Below are 20423 nucleotides of genomic sequence, written 5' to 3'. Positions count from 1 at the left end.
AACTACCAAACTCACATTAGCCCTGCTGGAAAAAGCCTCCAGGGACTTGGCTGACATCCCAGATTGTGCAGCCATAGCCTCTCTGTCCTCCCTCTTACCTCAGCTAGGTCAGTTGCATCAGCTTCTGCCTTAAGGAGATATGCTTGTCTGCACCTTCAGCCCCTCCCTGATGATTTCAGGGCTAAACTTACTGATGCCGTCTTAGATCACTCCGCCCTATTTGGCTCTGAGGTAGCTGACCTCAAGTCTTTACAACAAAAAGGCAAGGAAATGCAGGACCTAAAACACCTGCTAGTCTCACCCATTCCTAAGTTCCACAGGAACTACCTTGCCAAGACTCCATTCATAAGAAAACGGTCTCGACCTGTGGTCCCCCCCACTAGGACCAGAAGACTACCTGGAAAACAGCCCGCTCTGGCTAGAGCTACTCCAGCCCCCAGCCAGAGGCCTCCCTTTCAAGACAAGGCAGGTAGTGTCTTGACTACCTGCCAGTTTTACCCCCACCCCCTACCTCTGTCTTGCCTGTCTCTCACTGTCTTCCTGTGTGGTCCCACATCACCTCAGAAAAATGGGTCCTTTCCATCACTCAATGGCTACTTCATGTCCTGGATCTCCCCTGCCATTTGAAAAGACATTCCTCAGCCACCCACCGGTCAGCTCCTCCTGGTGCAGCCTGTATTACAATCCCCACTGACCCAAGGCACTATAGAACTAGTGCCTCTGTTAGGAAAAGGAAGAAGTGTTTACTCGAGACTTTTTCTGGTACCAAGGAAGGAAGGACCGTGGAGACCTATACTAGATGTCTCGCTTCTCGACCCTTTCCTAAAGGTCCACACTTTCAGTATGCTCACTCTCCCACACCTTCTTCCCCCTGCTCCTGCCTCAAGGGTTCTTGGCAGCCCTAGATATAAGGAATGCTTATTTGCACATCCCAATAAAGCCCACATTCAGGAAATACCTGAGGTTTTGTGGGCTCATCCCACTTTCAGTTTTCTGCCTTGCCCTTTGGGCTGTCCACTGCATCCACGGTCTTCACAAAATGCCTGGCTCCAGTCGTCGCCTACTGCAGAACACAGGGAATCCAAATTTTCCCCCTACTTGAACGACCTGCTAAATCGAGCAGACAATCAGAAGACCTTAACTCTTCATACGCAGTTTCTTCTGATCCCGTTGCAGTCTCTAGAATTTCAGATAAATTACCAGAAAGTGCACCAGGCGCCCACTCAGAACATTGTCTTTCTGGAGTGCAGGATCTGCACAGACATCATGAAGACCCTCCTACCACCAGACAAGATAGTTTCCCTGACACACCACCTGTGCTGCACCCTCCAGTCATCGGAACAGACAGCCAGACAGTATTTGAGACTCCTAGGTTTCATGCCAGCCACCAATCCCATGCTCCCCCTAGCAAGACTGCGCATGAGGAAGCTACAGTGGTACCTTCGGTCGGTCTGGGCCCAAAACTCTCTCCCCCTGGAATTCAGGGTCCTCCCCTCCCCAGCTTGTTTTAAACCAGAAATTCAATGGTGGCTGGTGCAATTGGCCAACAACCCAGGATGGCCTCTCCAGCCACCCACACAGATCATGCATACAGATGCTGCAGATCTGGGCTGGGGAGCCACATTGGGGCAAAGACATGTACAGCGTTTGCGACCAGTCTCACACTCACTAGAGCACATCAGTGTCAGAAACAGGAGGCCTACCCTCATAGCTCTGCAAGCATTCCTGTCTTAACTCCATCCAGGGCCACTAAAGATTTTTACAGACAAATACTACTGTCTTGTGGTATCTCAACAAACAGGGAGGGACGAAGTCCTACCTACTTTGCAGACTAGCTTTTCTTGTATGGGAGCTAGCCTCCTCACAGGGAATTACCTTGCAGGCAGTTTACATCCACTCCTTCCACAACGTCCAGGCGGACTTTCTCAGCAGAACCATCACAAACGACCACGATTGGATACTTCTCAGCGGTGTCTTCCTGAATCTAGTCCACAGGTGTGGTACATCTTAAACAGACCTGTTTGCCTACTCCACCAACAGGCAATTACCTGGCTTTTGCACCAGGACACCAGATCCCAAGGCACTGGCAACAGATGCCTTCTCAATCCCTTGGAAGGGGAAATTTCTGTATGCTTCTGCCTGCCCTTTTCCTCTGATTCAAAACGTGCTGCTGAAAATACAGTAGGACAAACCGAAAATCTTGCTGGTGACTCCCTGCTGGCCAAGACAGCACTAGTTCCCCCTTCTCCATTTATCCAAGGGCAATCACCACAAGTTGCCACCCTCAGTGGACCTAATGATACAGCACAAGGGAACTCGGATACATCCAAAGTGGCAGTCCCTACATCTCACCCTGTGGCTGATAGGTTTATGATCCCCTTCAGACACTTGTACAATGAGGATGGTGCTCAGTGTCCTGCAGGAGGCCAGGAAACCCAACACAAGGAAATCTTACCTAGGTGTAAAAAGTTTTCCATATGGTGTCACAAAAGACAGTTTGACCCTTTGACAAGCGACATCCCTCTAATCCTGTCTGACCTGTGTGAAATACTGCAGACAGGTTTGGCCTACACCTCCATAAAAGCACATTTCTGCCCGCCTTACTTTGTATCCACCCCATGTATCCAGACTACCTTTTAAACTCTCCTCAAAGGGGTACTTTCCCTAAGACCCCCCCCCCCCCCAGGAAACAGTCTCCTCTCCTCCCTGGGATCTTAATTATGTCCTGGTGAACCTCACCCTAGCTCCGTTTGAGCCAGCAGACAAAGCACCCCTAAAGCTTTGCACATGGAAAACTATTCTCTTGGTTTGACCTCAGCTAGGAGGGTCTGGTCTCAGAACTGCAATCCCTGATGGTTAACCCACCATTCTTAGTTTTCCACCTTGACAGGGTTACTCTCAGAACTAACCCTTCCTTCATGCCCAAGGTGGTCAACGACCTATCCTTAAACCATGCCATTCACCTACCCACCTTTTTCCTAACCCACAGGGGAACAGAGAGAGCACTCCAGTCACTAAATGTTCACAGACAGTTTAGGTTTTACTTCCTTAAAAACAAGTCCATTAGAAAGTCTGACCAACTGTTTGTCTGCTTCCACCCCAGAGCCCTGGGAAAGCACTGACCAAACAGACCATTTCGGCCTGGATTTCCAGGGCCATCTCCTTTTGTTACACATAACATGGAAAACCCTTGCAGGGCAATATTAAAGCCCACTCCACTAGAGCTATGGCCTCTTCTAGAGCCTTCTTTAAGGGGCTAGACACCAGCACAATACTGGAAGCTGCCACTTGGTCCTCAGTGCACACTTTCACCAAACACTACAAGCTGTACCATATCTTTAGGGCTAGGGAGGAGTTTGCCAGGGCTGTCCTTCACAGATTCCTAGAACCCGCATGTAGAGCACTGCAACATTGAAATAGGACATAGAAAAGTTGTGTAAAATCATAGATGTCCCTCTCTTCCATGTTGCAGTATTCCTTCCCACCCTCCTTTCCCTACTATTCGGTTGCACTTGCTTCTCTGGATGGCACTGGATGGGCTATGCCCTCCTAGGACTGGCTCTGACTGGGGCTTTCTGTTCTGAGGGCTGGTGCGTATGGATGTCACTTATGACCAACGTTCCTGCTGCCACATCAGACACCCGATGCACTCTGAGGGATTGAAAAACTTTGGAATACTGGCTGGACATACATGAAAGGATGAAGGGCAAACCCACATGTAGAATACTGCAACATGGAAGAGAAGGACATCTATGGTTATGGTAAGATTTTACACAACTTTGTGTTGCTGTAGAGGCCACGTCCAAAGCAGCTGCTGCTGGATCTGTTATCCGCGGGTGCGCATGGTTGTACAATCAGTCCATACGCAAAGACTTTAAAGTGAAAACCATAGATTCTCCTTTAGACAATTAACTCCTGTTCGGCCATCAAGCAGCCAGTCTTTGCAATACCCTCCAAGAATAGGGAAAAACCATAAAGGACCGCAGACAGCTTTTGTTAACCTCAGTACCCAAGTATCGGAGGAATTATCCAACTAAACCCACCTGTTTTGTCAGAAGAGATCCTAGAACCAAGCAGAAATGCAGGAATGCCCCCAGAAAGAGATTCCCAGAGAAACCGCTCAGAGATTCCTCTTCTGGAAGTTCTACCTTTGGAGACAAACCTCTGACTGTTTACAAAGTCCCCCCCCCCCCCCCACAAGCCTTTCTTCTGTCAAAAAATGCTGATTAAGGCAGTGTCCACCTGGAAAAAGATTACCACAGACCAATGGGTGCTTTCTATTTAAAAAAAATGGCTACACCATGTCTTTAATGAAAATCTCCCCTCTAAGTGATGTGCCTTCCCCTGCATACAACCAGAGTCATCATCTTCCATCCACCTTACGGGAATTACAGGCACAAGGCACAGTAGAACCAGTACAAAAGGGCTTTTACGCCAGACTCTTCATAGATCCAAGGAAAGAAGGGCAGTGGTGACCCATACTGGATCTCTCTTTACTAAGTAGTTTTCTAAGAGTGCTAGGTTTCAAAATGCTGTCCCTGCACACACTGCTATTGTTCATTCTGCTTCAGGCCTTCCTGGTATCTCTAGATCTAAAATATGCCAAAATCCACATTCCAGTTAATCCCTCATGCAGGAGATTACTTGGGTTTTGTACTAGATCATCTCACTTTCAGTTTACCACTTTGACATTTGGGCTTTCCACAGCCCCAAGAATTTTCTCAGTGTCTGGCTGGCACCAGTGATTGCTTTCTGTCAAAGCCAGGGGATCCAGATTTTTCTTAATTGGATGACCTATTCATCCAAGCTTCTTCGCCACAGATACTTGAGCGACACCTTCATTTCTCCCTCAACCTTTCCTCTTAGTTGGGGTTCACAATCTGCTCCCAGAAGTTCTCCCTGCAGCCATCTTGGGACCTAGTTTTTCTGAGTGTAGACTGGACACAAAAAGGATGCAGGTCTATTTGCCTCCGGAAAAAGTGCAGAGCATTATAGATTACCTTTATAACTCTGCTTCCCTTAGCCAATGCTCAGTCAGTAAGATTTTAAGTGCCCTGGGATTCATCGCATCTGTCCCAGTGCTTCCTCTTGCCATACTTCATATGAGGAAAATCCAGTGGTACTGGAAAACATTTTGGTCCCAGCACACTCATTTTCTAGCCACAGTAATTCATCTATGTAAATATAGAACAAATGCGAGCTGTGGATAACAAAGTGGAAAAAATAGTGGCAGCTTAACACAACACGCTCACTGCCTCCACTCTCAGCAAACTATTTCAGTTGTCACCAGGCAAAGGAAAAAAATTCCAAATACTAATGAAGATCCAAACTTCTTTTAATAAAACAAGTTTAGCGCTTTCACTTGCAAGAGGCAAGCTTCATCAGAACATCAAATAATTAAATTCAGCAGTTTATATACTAAAAAAGGCGCCAAAAAACTGGCTAATTACTAATAATTACATTAACAAGTTTTTTAAAAAATTATTTAAAAAAACATCATGATGCATGTTCATTAGTAGAATATGAATAACTGTGACATATAAAAAATATAGACAATACTAATCAATGAATAGTAATGCTCTTAATAAAATACAATATATCAATATAATCAATACAGAAATAAATTCAATTCATTAAAAGTAATGGTTTGATTGAAATGTAATCATTTATACCAGGGACTGTGGTGGCATCAGTGTATACTTGCCACCATAATTCTCGATATAGTAGGTGGTTCTTAATATTACCACCTCTAGGGTTACTTTTAACTAATTCCAAAATCCCAAACTTGAAATTATGTTCACTACCATATTTAGATATGTGTTTAAACAGGGCATTTTTCGTATCCTTCTTCCTTAGAGTACAAGTGGGAATAAATTCTTTGTCTAAGCTGTCTCTCAGTTTTTCCAATATAGAAACACTGACATGCCATACATATTGCTATATATACTAACATTGTAGACCTACAGTTTCCCTTTATTAGATGTAGCCTAGTGTGGCAAATGTTGTTAAGGCACACAATATTAGGCTCAAAAATGTAAGAACATTGATGGCATGTTCCACATTTAGATGTACTAATTCCACAATGGGTAGATGGTACTTGTTTCCTTTCCATAATATGTTTCAAATTTTTACCCATTTTGTATACAAACTGTGGGTTGGACCCTACCTTATCAGAAATGTCCTGTGCTGCTGTCAAGAAGACACCAATGGGGAAAGTCTTGGCCTTACTGCCGGAGATGATAGGTCTAAAAGGAGGGTTAAGGTGATCCTTATGAACTTTGGGTATACCCACAATGGTGGCTAAAGTGGGAAACTCAACCTTCATATACTCATATTGTTCTTCAGTAATCCTTTGTTCTAACCTATAATCCTCTAAAAACATATCAATTCTATTGTATGAGATGTTTAATTCATTCAATGATGATAAAGTATAGTTACCAGATGAATGAAGAATGTCATGAATCTTTGAACTATACAACATAGAATCGTAGATCACAATACCGCCTCCTTTGTCAGGCTTCATTAACCTGTAACTACGGTCCATGCATAGGTCATTGAGTATACTAGCTTCCTCCTTAGTCAGATTAGAAATACATTTAACAAAATTATTTCTGCCTTTGTTATTAAATTTGTATATTCTTTATTAACCTTATTTTCAAATGCAGAAATGACAACATTATTATTGGGTATAAACTGACTTTTCTTTCTCAAAGTTATATCTTTGACCTGTTCGTTGTTAGCAGTCTTGTCAAACATGATAGACAGATTTAATTTTCTAATATATTTCTTGAAGTCCAAAATAGTATCAACTACTTGAAAAGAAGGGGTGGGTACAAATTTAAGTCCTTTCGAAAACAAACTAAAATGGGCAGTGCTAAGACTGATGTTGCTGTAGTTGTAAATCTTGAAATTGTTACATTCACTAATAACATTATCAGTGACAATAATATCTGGTGTAGATGTTAAACAAGTGTCAGTACTGGTAATGGAATCTGTGTCACTTAGTATTTTTCCCTCCATTTGCCCCCTTTTTTCCATGTCCTTTGATAACCCTTCCTGGGGTGGGGAAAAAAATCCTGTTTATTGTAAAAATTAGCATTGTCAACTTCTACGCAGATATTATTGTCACTGATAATGTTATTAGTGAATGTAACAATTTCAAGATTTACAACTACAGCAACATCAGTCTTAGTACTGCCCATTTTAGTTTGTTTTCGAAAGGACTTAAATTTGTACCCACCCCTTCTTTTCGAGTAGTTGATACTATTTTGGACTTCAAGAAATATATTAGAAAATTAAATCTGTCTATCATGTTTGACAAGACTGCTAACAACGAACAGGTCAAAGATATAACTTTGAGAAAGAAAAGTCAGTTTATACCCAATAATAATGTTGTCATTTCTGCATTTGAAAATAAGGTTATTAAAGAAATATACAAATTTAATAACAAAAGCAGAAATAATTTTGTTAAATGTATTTCTAATCTGACTAAGGAGGAAGCTAGTGTACTCAATGACCTATGCATGGACCGTAGTTACAGGTTAATGAAGCCTGACAAAGGAGGCGGTATTGTGATCTACGATTCTATGTTGTATAGTTCAAAGATTCATGACATTCTTCATTCATGTGGTAACTATACTTTATCATCATTGAATGAATTAAACATCTCATACAATAGAATTGATATGTTTTTTAGAGGATTATAGGGTAGAACAAAGGATTACTGAAGAACAATATGAGTATATGAAGGTTGAGTTTCCCACTTTAACCACCATTGTGGGTATACCCAAAGTTCATAAGGATCAGACCTATCATCTCCGGCAGTAAGGCCAAGACTTTCCCCATTGGTGTCTTCATCGACACCACTGTAAAATTTGTGTATGACCAGATTAGTCACATGGTCAAAGACTCATGGGAGTTTTTGCGTAAATTTCCCATCCACACAGCTGAGGACAATTTAACATTCAGTTCAGTTGATGTTATCGATTTATTTAGCTGTATACCAATTGAGGCAGGACTGGAGGCATTTTCCAGGAGTCTAAGGAAACATACAAGTTTCAGCTGGGATAAAATTTCCTTGCTGGTGGATTTAATGAGTATTGTTTTAGAATATAACTTTATATATTATGAAGGAGAAATATTCCGACAGACCAGCGGTGTGGCTATGGGCGCTGCATGCGCACCAATCTTTGCAAACCTAGTCATGTTGGACTGGGAAGAAAGTTATATTTTTAACAGCCCCTACTTTGAAAAAGTAGTGTATTATTCTCGGTTCCTAGACGATATTTACATTCTTTGGAAGGGTGACACCAATACATTTGAGAGTTTCATTCATACTTTAAACTCTAGTAGTGATTTTTTGAATTTTACCTCATCATACAACAACATAGGTGTACCATATTTAGACACCTTAGTTTCTAAGGATATCAATGGTTTTAAATCTGTTATCTATAGGAAGGAGACTTTTTCAAATTCCTATTTAGATTTCAACAGCTGCCATCCTTATAAACTAAAAAGGAACATATTTAAAGGTCAATGCATAAGGGCTATGAGAATGACTTCCAAACATACGGACACGATTAAAGAACTGAATGTTATAACTGAATTATTTACTGAAAGGGGCTATGACAAGGGAATGCTGAATGACATCACAACATATGTCTTGGGACAATGGGAGCACAAATACCCACCATTGTTGGGGGCAGCGGACAATTTAACAGCAGATGGGGCTGAAAATGAGGGTACTATTTACACTGTTTTGAACAACACAGACACTACTGACATAACCATATTGAACTGCAAGCGAACCTATTGTAATTCTCTTATTATTGAATATGGTCCATTCAGTCGGATGATTAAAAATATTGTGAGCAATAATTGGTGTATCTTGACAGCAGCACAGGACATTTCTGATAAGGTAGGGTCCAACCCACAGTTTGTATACAAAATGGGTAAAAATTTGAAACATATTATGGAAAGGAAACAAGTACCATCTACCCATTGTGGAATTAGTACATCTAAATGTGGAACATGCCATCAATGTTCTTACATTTTTGAGCCTAATATTGTGTGCCTTAACATTTGCTACACTAGGCTACATCTAACAAAGGGAAACTGTAGGTCTACAATGTTAGTATATATAGCAATATGTATGGCATGTCAGTTTTTCTATATTGGAAAAACTGAGACACAGCTTAGACAAAATTTATTCCCACTTGTACTCTATAAGGAAGAAGGATACGAAAAATGCCCTGTTTAAACACATATCTAAATATGGTAGTGAACATAATTTCAAGTTTGGGATTTTGGAATTAGTTAAAAGTAACCTTAGAGGTGGTAATATTAAGAACCACCTACTATATCGAGAATTATGGTGGCAAGTATACACTGATGCCACCACAGTCCCTGGTATAAATGATTACATTTCAATCAAACCATTACTTTTAATGAATTGAATTTATTTCTGTATTGATTATATTGATATATTGTATTTTATTAAGAGCATTACTATTCATTGATTAGTATTGTCTATATTTTTTATATGTCACAGTTATTCATATTCTACTAATGAACATGCATCATGATGTTTTTTTTAATAATTTTTTAAAAAACTTGTTAACAATGTAATTATTAGTAATTAGCCAGTTTTTTGGCACCTTTTTTAGTATATAATCTGCTGAATTTAATTATTTGATGTTCTGATGAAGCTTGCCTCTTGCAAGTGAAAGCGCTAAACTTGTTTTATTAAAAGAAGTTTGGATCTTCATTAGTATTTGGAATTTTTTTCCTTTGCCTGGTGACAACTGAAATAGTTTGCTGAGAGTGGAGGCAGTGAGCGTGTTGTGTTAAGCTGCCACTATTTTTTCCTCTATGTAAATATATGTATTCTTCTATCTTACGAAACTCAACCCAGGACTTCCCTTCACACACACCCAACCCCCCCCCCCCCCCTCGTCCTAGTTCAGGTAATGTACACAGATGCTTCAGACACATCAGCATGAAGGAGATAAGGCACCAAAACCAAACTCTTCGTCTTTTCCCATATGTGGAGACCAGGTCCCCTATAAGTGTTTACAAACAGTTGTGGTACACAGGCAAGAAGCAACCAGGTCTTACTAACTTGGCAGATAGGTACAGAATGCCTGGGACACTAACACAGAAAAACATGTTAGTAGGCATATGCGTCCCATCACAGGGCAGTGTACTGGCAAATGGATTAAGCAGAACTTTAGAGGATCCTCATGTGTGGACCCTCAACAGACAGGTTTTCCTGGACATACTTCCACATTCACCAAATAGACCTGTTTTCATCAGACACCAGCAAATAGCTCTCCATCTTTTACACCAAGAGCCCTTGCCCCTAAGCCTGAAGGACAGATGCTTTCACCTTTTAGTAGGCAGGGAGGTGATGATATGCTTTCCTTCCAATGCCTCTCATCCCAGAGGTTCTTTTAAAGGCCCAGAAAGAAAATGCAAAACACTTGCTAGTGATCCCCTTTTGGCGAAGACAGTACTTGGTTCCTTTTTCATCTAACCAAGGGCAACTAGTACAAACTGCCACTACTGGTGGATCTCATTACACAGCAGAAAGGGACACTACTACACACCAAGCTTTCATGCCTAAACCTAACCCTGTGGATGATATGGTTCTAATTCCTTACAGGCACAACTTTTTTAGGACATAGTTTAGGTTCTCCAAAAAGCCAGAAACCCACCACTTGAGAATCCTACATAGCCAGATGGAAGAGATTTTTCTTTGTGCTACATGGATGGACAGCACCCCAACAAAAATCATAGTACCTTCCGTACTGAAATATCTTTGTGAGCTCATGTATACAGGTCTGGTTTACTCTTCCATCAAAGCCCACTTGTCAGACATCTTTCTGTTAATCCTCCACTTATGACTAGACCAGAGGTTAAATTATTCCTTAAAGATTTAAAAAACATGCCATTTCTTTTTTCATCTCACACTGCTTAGGTCATGGTCCTTGCTATTATCTGTGAAGTTGCTGTGGTCACATGCTTTGTAAAGGAATGTCTATGAGAGTATCGGATAAAGAAACAAGGACCTTACCTTCATTGCCTGTACTGCCTCAAGGAGAAGCACGGTATGAAAAATGCTGCAAGTGTCCCTTGCCAGTCATTGATACAAAGGTTAGAAATTTTTGACATGATGTTAAGCCAACAAATGGTGTCTATTTATAGCTCTTTAAGCATTGATAGGGCCACCTCATTGGTGATGTAGTGACATGCCCATGGCTTACTGATAGACATTTGAAGGTTTGTTTCAGTCATAGCACTGCTTGCAAAGTAAGGTGATGTCAGACAAGCCTCTTAATCTCCACATGTGCCAAGCTCGTTCTGAGCCATTGAAGACAGAAGCCTGCAACAGCTATTCATCATGGTGATGAGCAAGGCCCCACTTCTCCTTTAAGTGATGCACTCAGAGATGCTGAAATTTTCCAGAATCTGGTTAATTGACTGGAACCCGAGGCCTGTCAGTCTAGATCCTTGAGTAGCCTTTTGAGTGATCCTATAAGACTGGCATTCAGGGCAAACTCTCCCTTTCACAGGCCATGTCATGGATGTTCTTCGTGTTTCACTGTTGCAGTCATTACATTTGAGTAATCTACTGGCAGGTTGCCTTCAGTCGGCATGAATAACAAAGTCTTGGGTCCTGCGTCGGTTGCTGTCTCCTCTTCCATGACGCCAGGTCACCAGGGGTATAAAACATGCAGCCGACTCCATTTTAATCCGTCTTTATTGCCGCTCGGTGCCCGGAGCAGAAGCAGTTCGCAAGTGCCGGTCGGCCAACTCCTGAAATTTTCATTTTCAAGTTTCAGAACCGAAGTCTTCAAACTAAAGCCAAGTACCCCGTTGGGGAAACTTTTTCTTGCTCCTTACCGATGTCAGTAAAAGTTAATAATTGCATTACTTGTGGGAAGCAAATACCTCATAAGGATTTTCATTTGTACTGTATTCCTTGCCTAGGCCCTGATCACAACGTGCCTTGCTGTCGGTTTTGTGCTAAATTTAACCAACGTACTATTAAGTGTCAGTATATTTTTGCTTCTAAATATTTTGGTTCAAGATTCAACTACCCTGAAATGTCGTTGGTTAGCAATCCGACTACCGGAGTTCACAAAAAACGTAAGGAAAAAGACAGAAACAGGCCGTCGAGGTCCAAAACCAATGACGAAGCTTCTCCTAAGCCAGTCACCGGTTCACCAGTACTCTGGCTTTCTGATACCTCCGGTATGCCACGCAGATTCGCAGTATTGAACCCGATGGGTCCAGAGCCACTGAGCAGGCACCAGCGTCTGAGGGTGTTTTCAGGCCTCAACATTTTTATATTAAACCGACGCCATCAGCAAAAACGAGGTCAAAATCAACTTCTATGTCTAAAAAACCGACGCATTAGCCACGTGCTCAGGCCCCTATGCCTAAAAAAACAAATGATCAAAAATGGCTGAGGATTTAATTACCTTGATCAGGGTTTCCCCACACCACCCCCCGCTAAGAGGCCTAGGCAAGGCACTGATTATGATTCTTCAGATCAGGTTTCCATTTCTTCTGATTCCTCTTCTGATCAGGAATTTTCTGTTCCACCTTATGAGGACACTGATGCAGAGGAGTCCATCCCATCTGCATCTCCTTCTGAGGATTATTCTTTTGGAGAGACTTTGCATACTTTAAGGGAACATTTTCACTGGGAGAGTCAGGACTTCTCTGAATCCAAAAAGAGGCTTAGGGATTTTCTTCTACCTCAGCATAGGCCTTTGGCAATACCTCCTGTATTAGACATTGTTGATGTGTTCTCAGAATGAAGCATGGCTCCTGATTCCCTGCCTCTGGCCAGACAGATATTACAGGGATCCTGACTCCCACAAATTTCTTTTCAAAAATCCTGCTGCTGATCCTGAGTCTATTTCTCAGGGTCCCAAAATCCTACCCCTTCTGATAGAGATTCCAGGGCGCTGGATAGATGGGGGTAAGAAGGTTGCATCCTTGGCAGTCAGGTCTTTAAACTCCAGTTTCATATGCTTAAATTTCAACAACATGTTATGGGCTTACTGAAGCAGAAAATTATGTTGATTTCTGGTTGTGTGGAAAATAGTTACAGGATTTATTGCATTCAGCAGAATAGGTTGGAAAGCATACTTAGCAATGTGGTTTTGATTTTTTGGAGGCCTCTTGTAGGGCCACCGTTACTGGATCTGTAAGAAGGCATGCCTGGCTCAAGGAGCAAAATCTGCCTGATCATGTTAAAGCTAAATTACTGGAAGCCCCTTTGCAGCATGATACTTTGTTTGGTAATAAGGCAGAAGAAGTTTTAAAGAAAATGGAAGACAAAGCTAAATCTATGCAAACTGTAAAAGATTTCTTGCAAGTGCAGCCACCCATGTTCAGTAGGAACTGGCCTACTAAAAATTTGTCCTTTCCTGTGTCCAACAGAGCCACTCAGGCCAAACCCAGGTGCTCAAAAGGCTCTAGATATCAATCACAGAGATCTTACAGGTCAAAGCAATGGGGTGCCTCCACCTCCAAATCTGGAGGTAACAAAGCACAACCCTACAGTAAGCAGTCTCAATGACTTCCCTCTACCATCTCCAAGCACTTATCAAACTAGCACTTCATGCTCAAAATTGGCAGTTAATTACCTAGGACAAGTGGGTATTAAACATAGTACTCCAGGGGTACAGATTTAATTTCCATACTTTTGCCAATTCCAAACGGATGGCCGGATCTGCCACAAAACCAGTGGGCAGAGGCCCAGAAACAAGTCATGTTCCTCATGGATATGGGGGCTATTCAACCAGTACCAGAAAAGGAAAAAGGACAAGGATTTTATTCAAGACTTTTCATGGTACCTGTAAAAGACAGTTCATGGTGTCCAATACTGGACTTGTTGATTCTGAACACGTTCCTGGACATTCCAAAATTCAAAATGCTGACTTTATAACAGCTACTGCCTATGCTAGGCAAGAATGCTTGGTTAGTAATTAGACTTAAGAGGCATACCTGCATCTTGCAGAAGATACCTCCGCTTCAAAGCAGGTTTTTTGCATTACCAATACTCTGCACTGCCCTTTGGCTTATCTACCGCACCCAGGGTCTTTACAAAGTGCTTGGCACCAGTAATTGCATTCTGCAGACAAAGAAACATTCAAATGTATCGTTATCTGGATGATTGTCTCATTCAGCAGAGGACAGGGACACTTCTTCAACATCTTGCGTTTGTAAAACTGCTTTTAGCATGCCTAGGATACACCATAAACGAAAAGAAATCACAACTGGTACCCTCTCAAATAATTAAATTCCTGGGTGCAAGCTTGAATACAACTGCCCAGATGGCTTACCTCATGTCAGACAAGCAAATGCAATTGACAACATACTCCAAACAAATGGTAACAAAAACCCAGTTATTTGCAAGATAAATTCTGCAGGTTTTGGGGTTCATGGCATCTTATATTCTACTAATTCCATATGCGAGACTGCATGTGAGGAAACCTCAGTTGTACCTAAAAAGTTTATGGCGTCAGCATTGTTACAGCCTGGAAACAATGATTCCTCTCATTCCCTGCCTACAACAGGAGTTTCTTTGGTGGGCAGAGGCATGTTACCAAAACAAGGGACTGTCATTCACTCTACCCCTACCACCCAAACCCTAACGACAGACGCATCCGGCTATGCTTGGGGAGCCCAGCTGGCAGGAAGATGCATTCAGGGCAAATGGAGCCCAAACCAAATGCATCTGCATATCAACCAGAAAGAAATGCTAGCTGTTCAGAATGCTCTAACAGCCTTCAAGGACTTACTTCATCCAGGACAACTACTGATAAAGACGGACAACACCACAATTATGTGGTACATAAGCAGGGTGGTACTCATTCCTACCCCCTTTGCAGACTAGCCATGGCCTTGTGGAACACAGCCTTGACTTACCAAATACATCTTCAAACTCAATTCCAGCCAGGAAAGCAAAATACTCTGGCAGACTACCCAAGCAGAAATATTATTGACCCGCACAAATGGAAACTGGATCCACAAATCTTCTGCTTGTTAACACAGAAGTGGGGAAGCCCAGACATAGTTTTAAGGAGAGGCAAATAGATGTATCAGTTGGACAAATCCTGCACAAGAATTAATCACAAAAAAGCATGGGAAGTGGGCGCTCCATCCTTCAGCTGGAAAAACCTATCAGTCTATGCCTTTCCCCCTCTGCTTCTACTCTCCAAGGTCTTACTAAAAGTCAGACAGGAAAAACCAAAAATGATTCTAATTGTTCCGGACTGGCCTCGCCAACACTGATACCCGCTTCTTAGGAATGTCACACCTTTCTCCGCGGTACTTGCCTCAAACACCTCATCTACTGTAATCCCAGCTTCCTCAGAAAACAAATTAACAATGAGGAATGACAACATGATAGGTGAAACTCATGGTAAACAAGTACTTCACAAGAACAACTTGTTCCTCAAAATGCAAACATTAATTCATATTAAAAGAAATAAACATAAAATTTAAAATGACATATTTAAAATTCTTAAAATATGTAAATCATAACATTAAAATTCAACATAAAAAAGTCATTCAAATAGCAACTCATAAAAAGTAAGTATAATATGCAGTAATGGATTAAATCTTAGTAAAAAGTAATGGTAATCCATTATTGTATAAACAACAATAATAATCAAAATCTAGGCAATATTTAACATGAGGTGCTACAACCAATAACTCTACTCTTAGAAGTCGTGAACTGGACTGGGCAACTGCGTTTAAGACGCATTTTGCTACCCGGGTTTAAATGAAAACTGTAACATCTCAGCAGTACTCAAATTGAGGAGCTATTTAAGGTAGTACCCCCCTTTGTAGATATTCCTTACTTTCTTATGCATACATAAAGACTTTTTAAAACATACAAAATTTTTTGTTTCTGACTTCATGTGACGTGCCTTTGTTGTAGCACCTCTCATGTTAAATATTGCCTAGATTTTAGTTATTATTGTTGTTTATACAATAATATCTTTAAGGTACACAGTTGCTCATTATGGTTCATACTTATAATGGATTACCATTACTTTTTTACTAAGATTTAATCCATTACTGCATATTATACTTACTTTTTTTATGAGTTGCTATTTGAATGACTTTTTATGTTGAATTTTTACTTTAATGTTATGATTTCTTTCACATATTTTAAGAATTTTAAATATGTCATTTTAAATTTTATGTTTATTTCTTTGGTAACATTCCACACTTTGAAATGCTTATTACTAATATGAATTAATGTTTGCATTTTCTCTGAGGAACAAGTTGTTCTTGTGAAGGCTTCTACTTGTTTACCAATTACTACAATGAGTTTCACCTTATCATGTTGTCATTTCCCTTTTGCTTTGTATAAAAGGCGTGCACTTTACCTCATTGTTAATTTGTTTCTCTGAGGAAGCTGCACCTTTGTCTTAAAACGTTGTGATAAATAAATTCGTTAAGACTACCTACTTGTTGTTGCTGGTACAAGGGCTCCGTGGTACGTTTTTGGATTCCAGTTGTTCTTGTCTTTTGCATTTACCTCATCTACTGTCTCAGCAGAACTATAAATTCTGCACACTCCACTCCAAACTATGAATCTTGCAGCATGGCTAATCAACTAATTATTCAAACCACATCTCTCAGTAAACCTGTGATGGATGTCATTTAAGAAGCCAGATGGCCTAGTACTACAAAATCTTATGCTGATAAATGAAAGAGATTCTGTGCTTGGAACCAAGCACAAGGAATAGACACAGCAAAGCCCAATATTCCTAAGATTTTACAATACTTAACTGAGATACTTGACAAGGGCCTATCTTTTTCTTCAATAAAAATCCATGCCTCTGCCAGCTCGGCTCATTACAACAGAGCCGCCTCTCTTTTCTCATCCACTGCTAAAACAGTATCTCAGAGGGGCCAAAAATTTAAGGCCCCCCAGGAGAGCACCAACGCCTGCATGGGACCTCAAGTTTTGTGCTGGAAAAACTCAACCTGCCTCCTTTTGAACCAGCAGCTACTGCGGATATAAAATTTCTATCTTGAAAGGCAGCTTTTCTTTTGGCAGTCACTTCAGCTAGAAGGGTTTCAGAGCTCTACAGGCTCTCATGGCAATGGAGCCTTTAATTATATTTTACCCGGACAGGGTGGCCCTCAGGATAAATCCTTCTTTTATGCCTAAGGTGGTATCCAGTGTGGCTCTTAACCAGACCATTCACCTGCCAACTTTTTCCCCAAATCTGCAGAACAAGGGGGAGCGGATTTTGCATTCATTGGATGTACATAGACAGCGAAGATTCTACTTAAACAGGACAAAATCTCTAAGAAAGTCTGAGCAACTACTGGTAGCATTTGCTGCAGGATCAGAGGGGAAGGCTATATCATAGCAGAGTATTTCTAAATGGAGAAGCCATTGCATTCGTTTCTTCTATTTGCACCATGGTAAACCTGTGCCCAAGGGGATCAGATCCCATTCCACCAGGGCTGCCTCTACTTCAGCAGCTTTTCTCAGAGGGTTCCCAACCAAAGACGTTCTAGAAGCTTTTACTTGCTCTTTTCATACGTTCACAGACCATCGCCTTTTACCCCTCTTTTCTAAATCCAGGGCAGGCTTTCCCACTGCAGTCCTGCAAGGCCTTACAGCTTCTCCTAATACTGTTTAGTTCCATCCTCCCATCCATAGCTTTGGGATTTTACCCGAATGTAATGACTGCAACCGTGAAACACGAAGAACATAGTGCAGTTGTGTACACTTACCATAAATGTAGATGTTCGAGTGTATTCACTGTTGCAGTCTGGGTTACCCACCCGTCATCCCCCATTCTATACCTTTTCTTTCCTTCACTATACTCAAAAGCCTTTGTGGTATATTTGCTTTTAGTTGAAGGTAAATGTTATGTTTCTAAGGTGCATTTATATATTAGTTTGATATATTTTTGCTCCCCATTTGGGGGGCACCTGACATCTGAGGCAAGAAAAACTGATTAAAATGGCATCGGCTGCATGTTTTATATCCCTGATGACCTGACGTCATGGAAGTGGAGACCGCAACCGATGCAGGATCCAAGACTTTATTCAAGTTGCCAAAAATTATTTCAAAGTGGATTGACATCAAGCAGTTGACCACCTACTGTGAAATGCTGGGGACAAAAGCATTACTGTAGGGGATATCTGGCTCCATTACCTGCTATAGAATTGCTTCCACTGTTATGCAGTGGTTACTTGGTCTATGGTGCACACCATCATCAAGCATCATTGTCTTGGCCTTAATTCAGTCAGGCTTATTTTTGTGCTTCAAGAATGTGTCTGTTTTTTTTTTCTCTTGTACAGTTTTCTGGCTTCTTCCATCCTGCTGCTTTCCTGCTTGAGATTCATCCTGTCAGAAACCCCTCAAGCAGTATTCTCATTTCTAGTTGTTATGGATGCATTCTTGCTGTATCAGCTGATCTGTGAGAAGTCCCTCGTTTATGGGTCATGAATGTCTTCCTACTATCCCTCCCTAGGTGGGAAGCTGATGTCATCTACAGCCATTAGAATTCAGTTTTAGATTGGGAGGTACATGCAGTTGTACATTAGATGTCAACTCTCCACAGTTAAGTGTTTTATTTGTAGGAATGTTCTCACTAATGGCCTGGAGGTGAACTAGTGGTCTCTTGGGTTAAGTATGCATGTTTTTCTGGTGTATGGCATCCCATAGTACCATGACAGTGAAGATTACCACCCTGGAGTGCAGGATTTTCTAGAACAATTTTCTTATTTGTGCAAAGGATGACCGCAGTCAGGGAGGTAATCTTCTCTTAGATCGATGTGGTAAGAATGTGTATTTGTAGTGTCTGTCAGTTGAACTTTACCTGTTGCTGTCTTGTTATTTTCGCTTTCCTGATTTTAATATAATTGAATTATTTATGGTTTTAGGAGTTTGCTGAGGCCAGATTATCTTACAAGCGGGTAAGTTTCTTAAGATTCTTTAACTCTGTTTTTGGCTTGTGATTTATAATGCTGACTAGATCACTGTGCGTTTGAGTTTGTTTGATAAGCTGAAGATTGGGCTGACACTGAACGCTGCTGTCTTGAAGTAGCCATAGGCAAGTACTACAGACATGTGGAGAAACAATCACTGCTATTAAACTGAATGTACGTAATATCTCTAGCACTAGTTACATAGCCAGCTTGTAGATTTATCCATTTGTCTATTGTGTCAAGTCACATCAGATCCTCTTGTTATGACTTGCTTTGGCATTCAAGGCCCTTGAAAAGATTCTTTCCCACGCAAGAGATGGGAGTGACAGTAACTTCTGAGATCTGCCCAGAACTCCTGCAGTTGCAGGTTCTTTGGTGCCTCATCATCCTCTGTCTATTTGATAACCTGCACTAACTAGCCTCAAGCAAACCCAGGTTCAGGGTTCCCGTGTGGCTTCCAGCTCTTCCCATGGTCTGGTATGTCAACAAACAAGGCGGAACCTATTCTTAACCATTATGTTGTGAAACCATGACGGAGTGGCAGTGGACAGCATCAGTGCACATTCCAGGCAAGTCCAATAACTAATTCATCTGCCACATGGACAAGTTGATGGAAAATTGTATGTTTAGCTTCTGGAGCCAGTTCTGCTGAAACCCTCAGGAGTGACAGCCCCAAGGAATGTTTGAGTAGGAGTGCCTGACCTTTCTAGTTCCGGGGGCCAATTACTGCACCTGGTGAGGCTCAGGAGGCCATATTACCATATTAAAGATGTATCTGCTTTTTATTCACTCTGCAGCCAGTGGTGCACCTCAGTCATGGAACAAAAAATAAACACTGCTGGTTTCAGAATTGCTTATATATTCTTGTCAGACAGGGAACAGGCTTACAACTTGAGACATTTATTAATGGTATCCTTGCTACAACAGCACAAATGTAATGGTTAAAATGCATATTTTAGTTTTAATAATATGACTGCAAATCTGTTTACCAAAGAAAATACAACAAATGTCAAAAAATCCAATTAAAAAGCTGTTGATGTGTAACATGCAAGACCACAGTTAATGGGATGTCTGACACTTGATTGTTTTTGCACAAGTATTCTATGTCTGTACCACTGTTGAAGTGAAAATGCTAAATGTATCCGCAAGATGTGCATCTGTGGTAATCAATGTTGATTTGCTTTTCATATTCATCATCTCTTCATTCTGGACAAGTGCTGCTGACAACACTACATGCTGCCAAAAAGTCCAGTTCATGTCAGATGTAATCTTCGTAGAGTATACTGTTTCATGGCATTTGCTATGATACTTGAAATTATTTATGCAGAAACTGGCCACGACTCGTGTGTCAGTGTGTGTTTATATATGTATATATATATATATATATATATATATGTGTATGTGTATGTGTGTATATATATATATATATATATATA

At 41.1% G+C, this 20423-nt stretch overlaps 1 protein-coding gene across 5 annotated transcripts in view; it reads left to right on the top strand.

Annotated features, from left to right (window-relative positions):
* LOC122809699 (zinc finger CCCH domain-containing protein 13-like) overlaps positions 1 to 20423 on the top strand; it is a 1891555-nt gene that overhangs the window by 956103 nt on the left and 915029 nt on the right. For 4 of the 5 annotated variants that reach the window (XM_044081393.1, XM_044081403.1, XM_044081409.1 and 1 more), the window contains exon 10: positions 18943 to 18975. The exons of the other annotated variant lie outside the window; for it this stretch is intronic. In XM_044081393.1, coding sequence (XP_043937328.1) covers positions 18943 to 18975 — 33 coding nt within the window. The remainder of the gene's footprint in view (positions 1 to 18942; positions 18976 to 20423) is intronic. 5 annotated transcript variants of the gene reach the window in all.

The sequence above is a fragment of the Protopterus annectens genome, chromosome 1.part1 (assembly GCF_019279795.1).
Source record: "Protopterus annectens isolate FY-2018-M chromosome 1.part1, PAN1.0, whole genome shotgun sequence".
In the NCBI taxonomy this organism is placed as follows: Eukaryota; Metazoa; Chordata; order Ceratodontiformes; family Protopteridae; genus Protopterus; species Protopterus annectens.
Note: the sequence above shows the minus strand (reverse complement) of the source record. Positions and strands in the feature narration are given on the sequence as shown.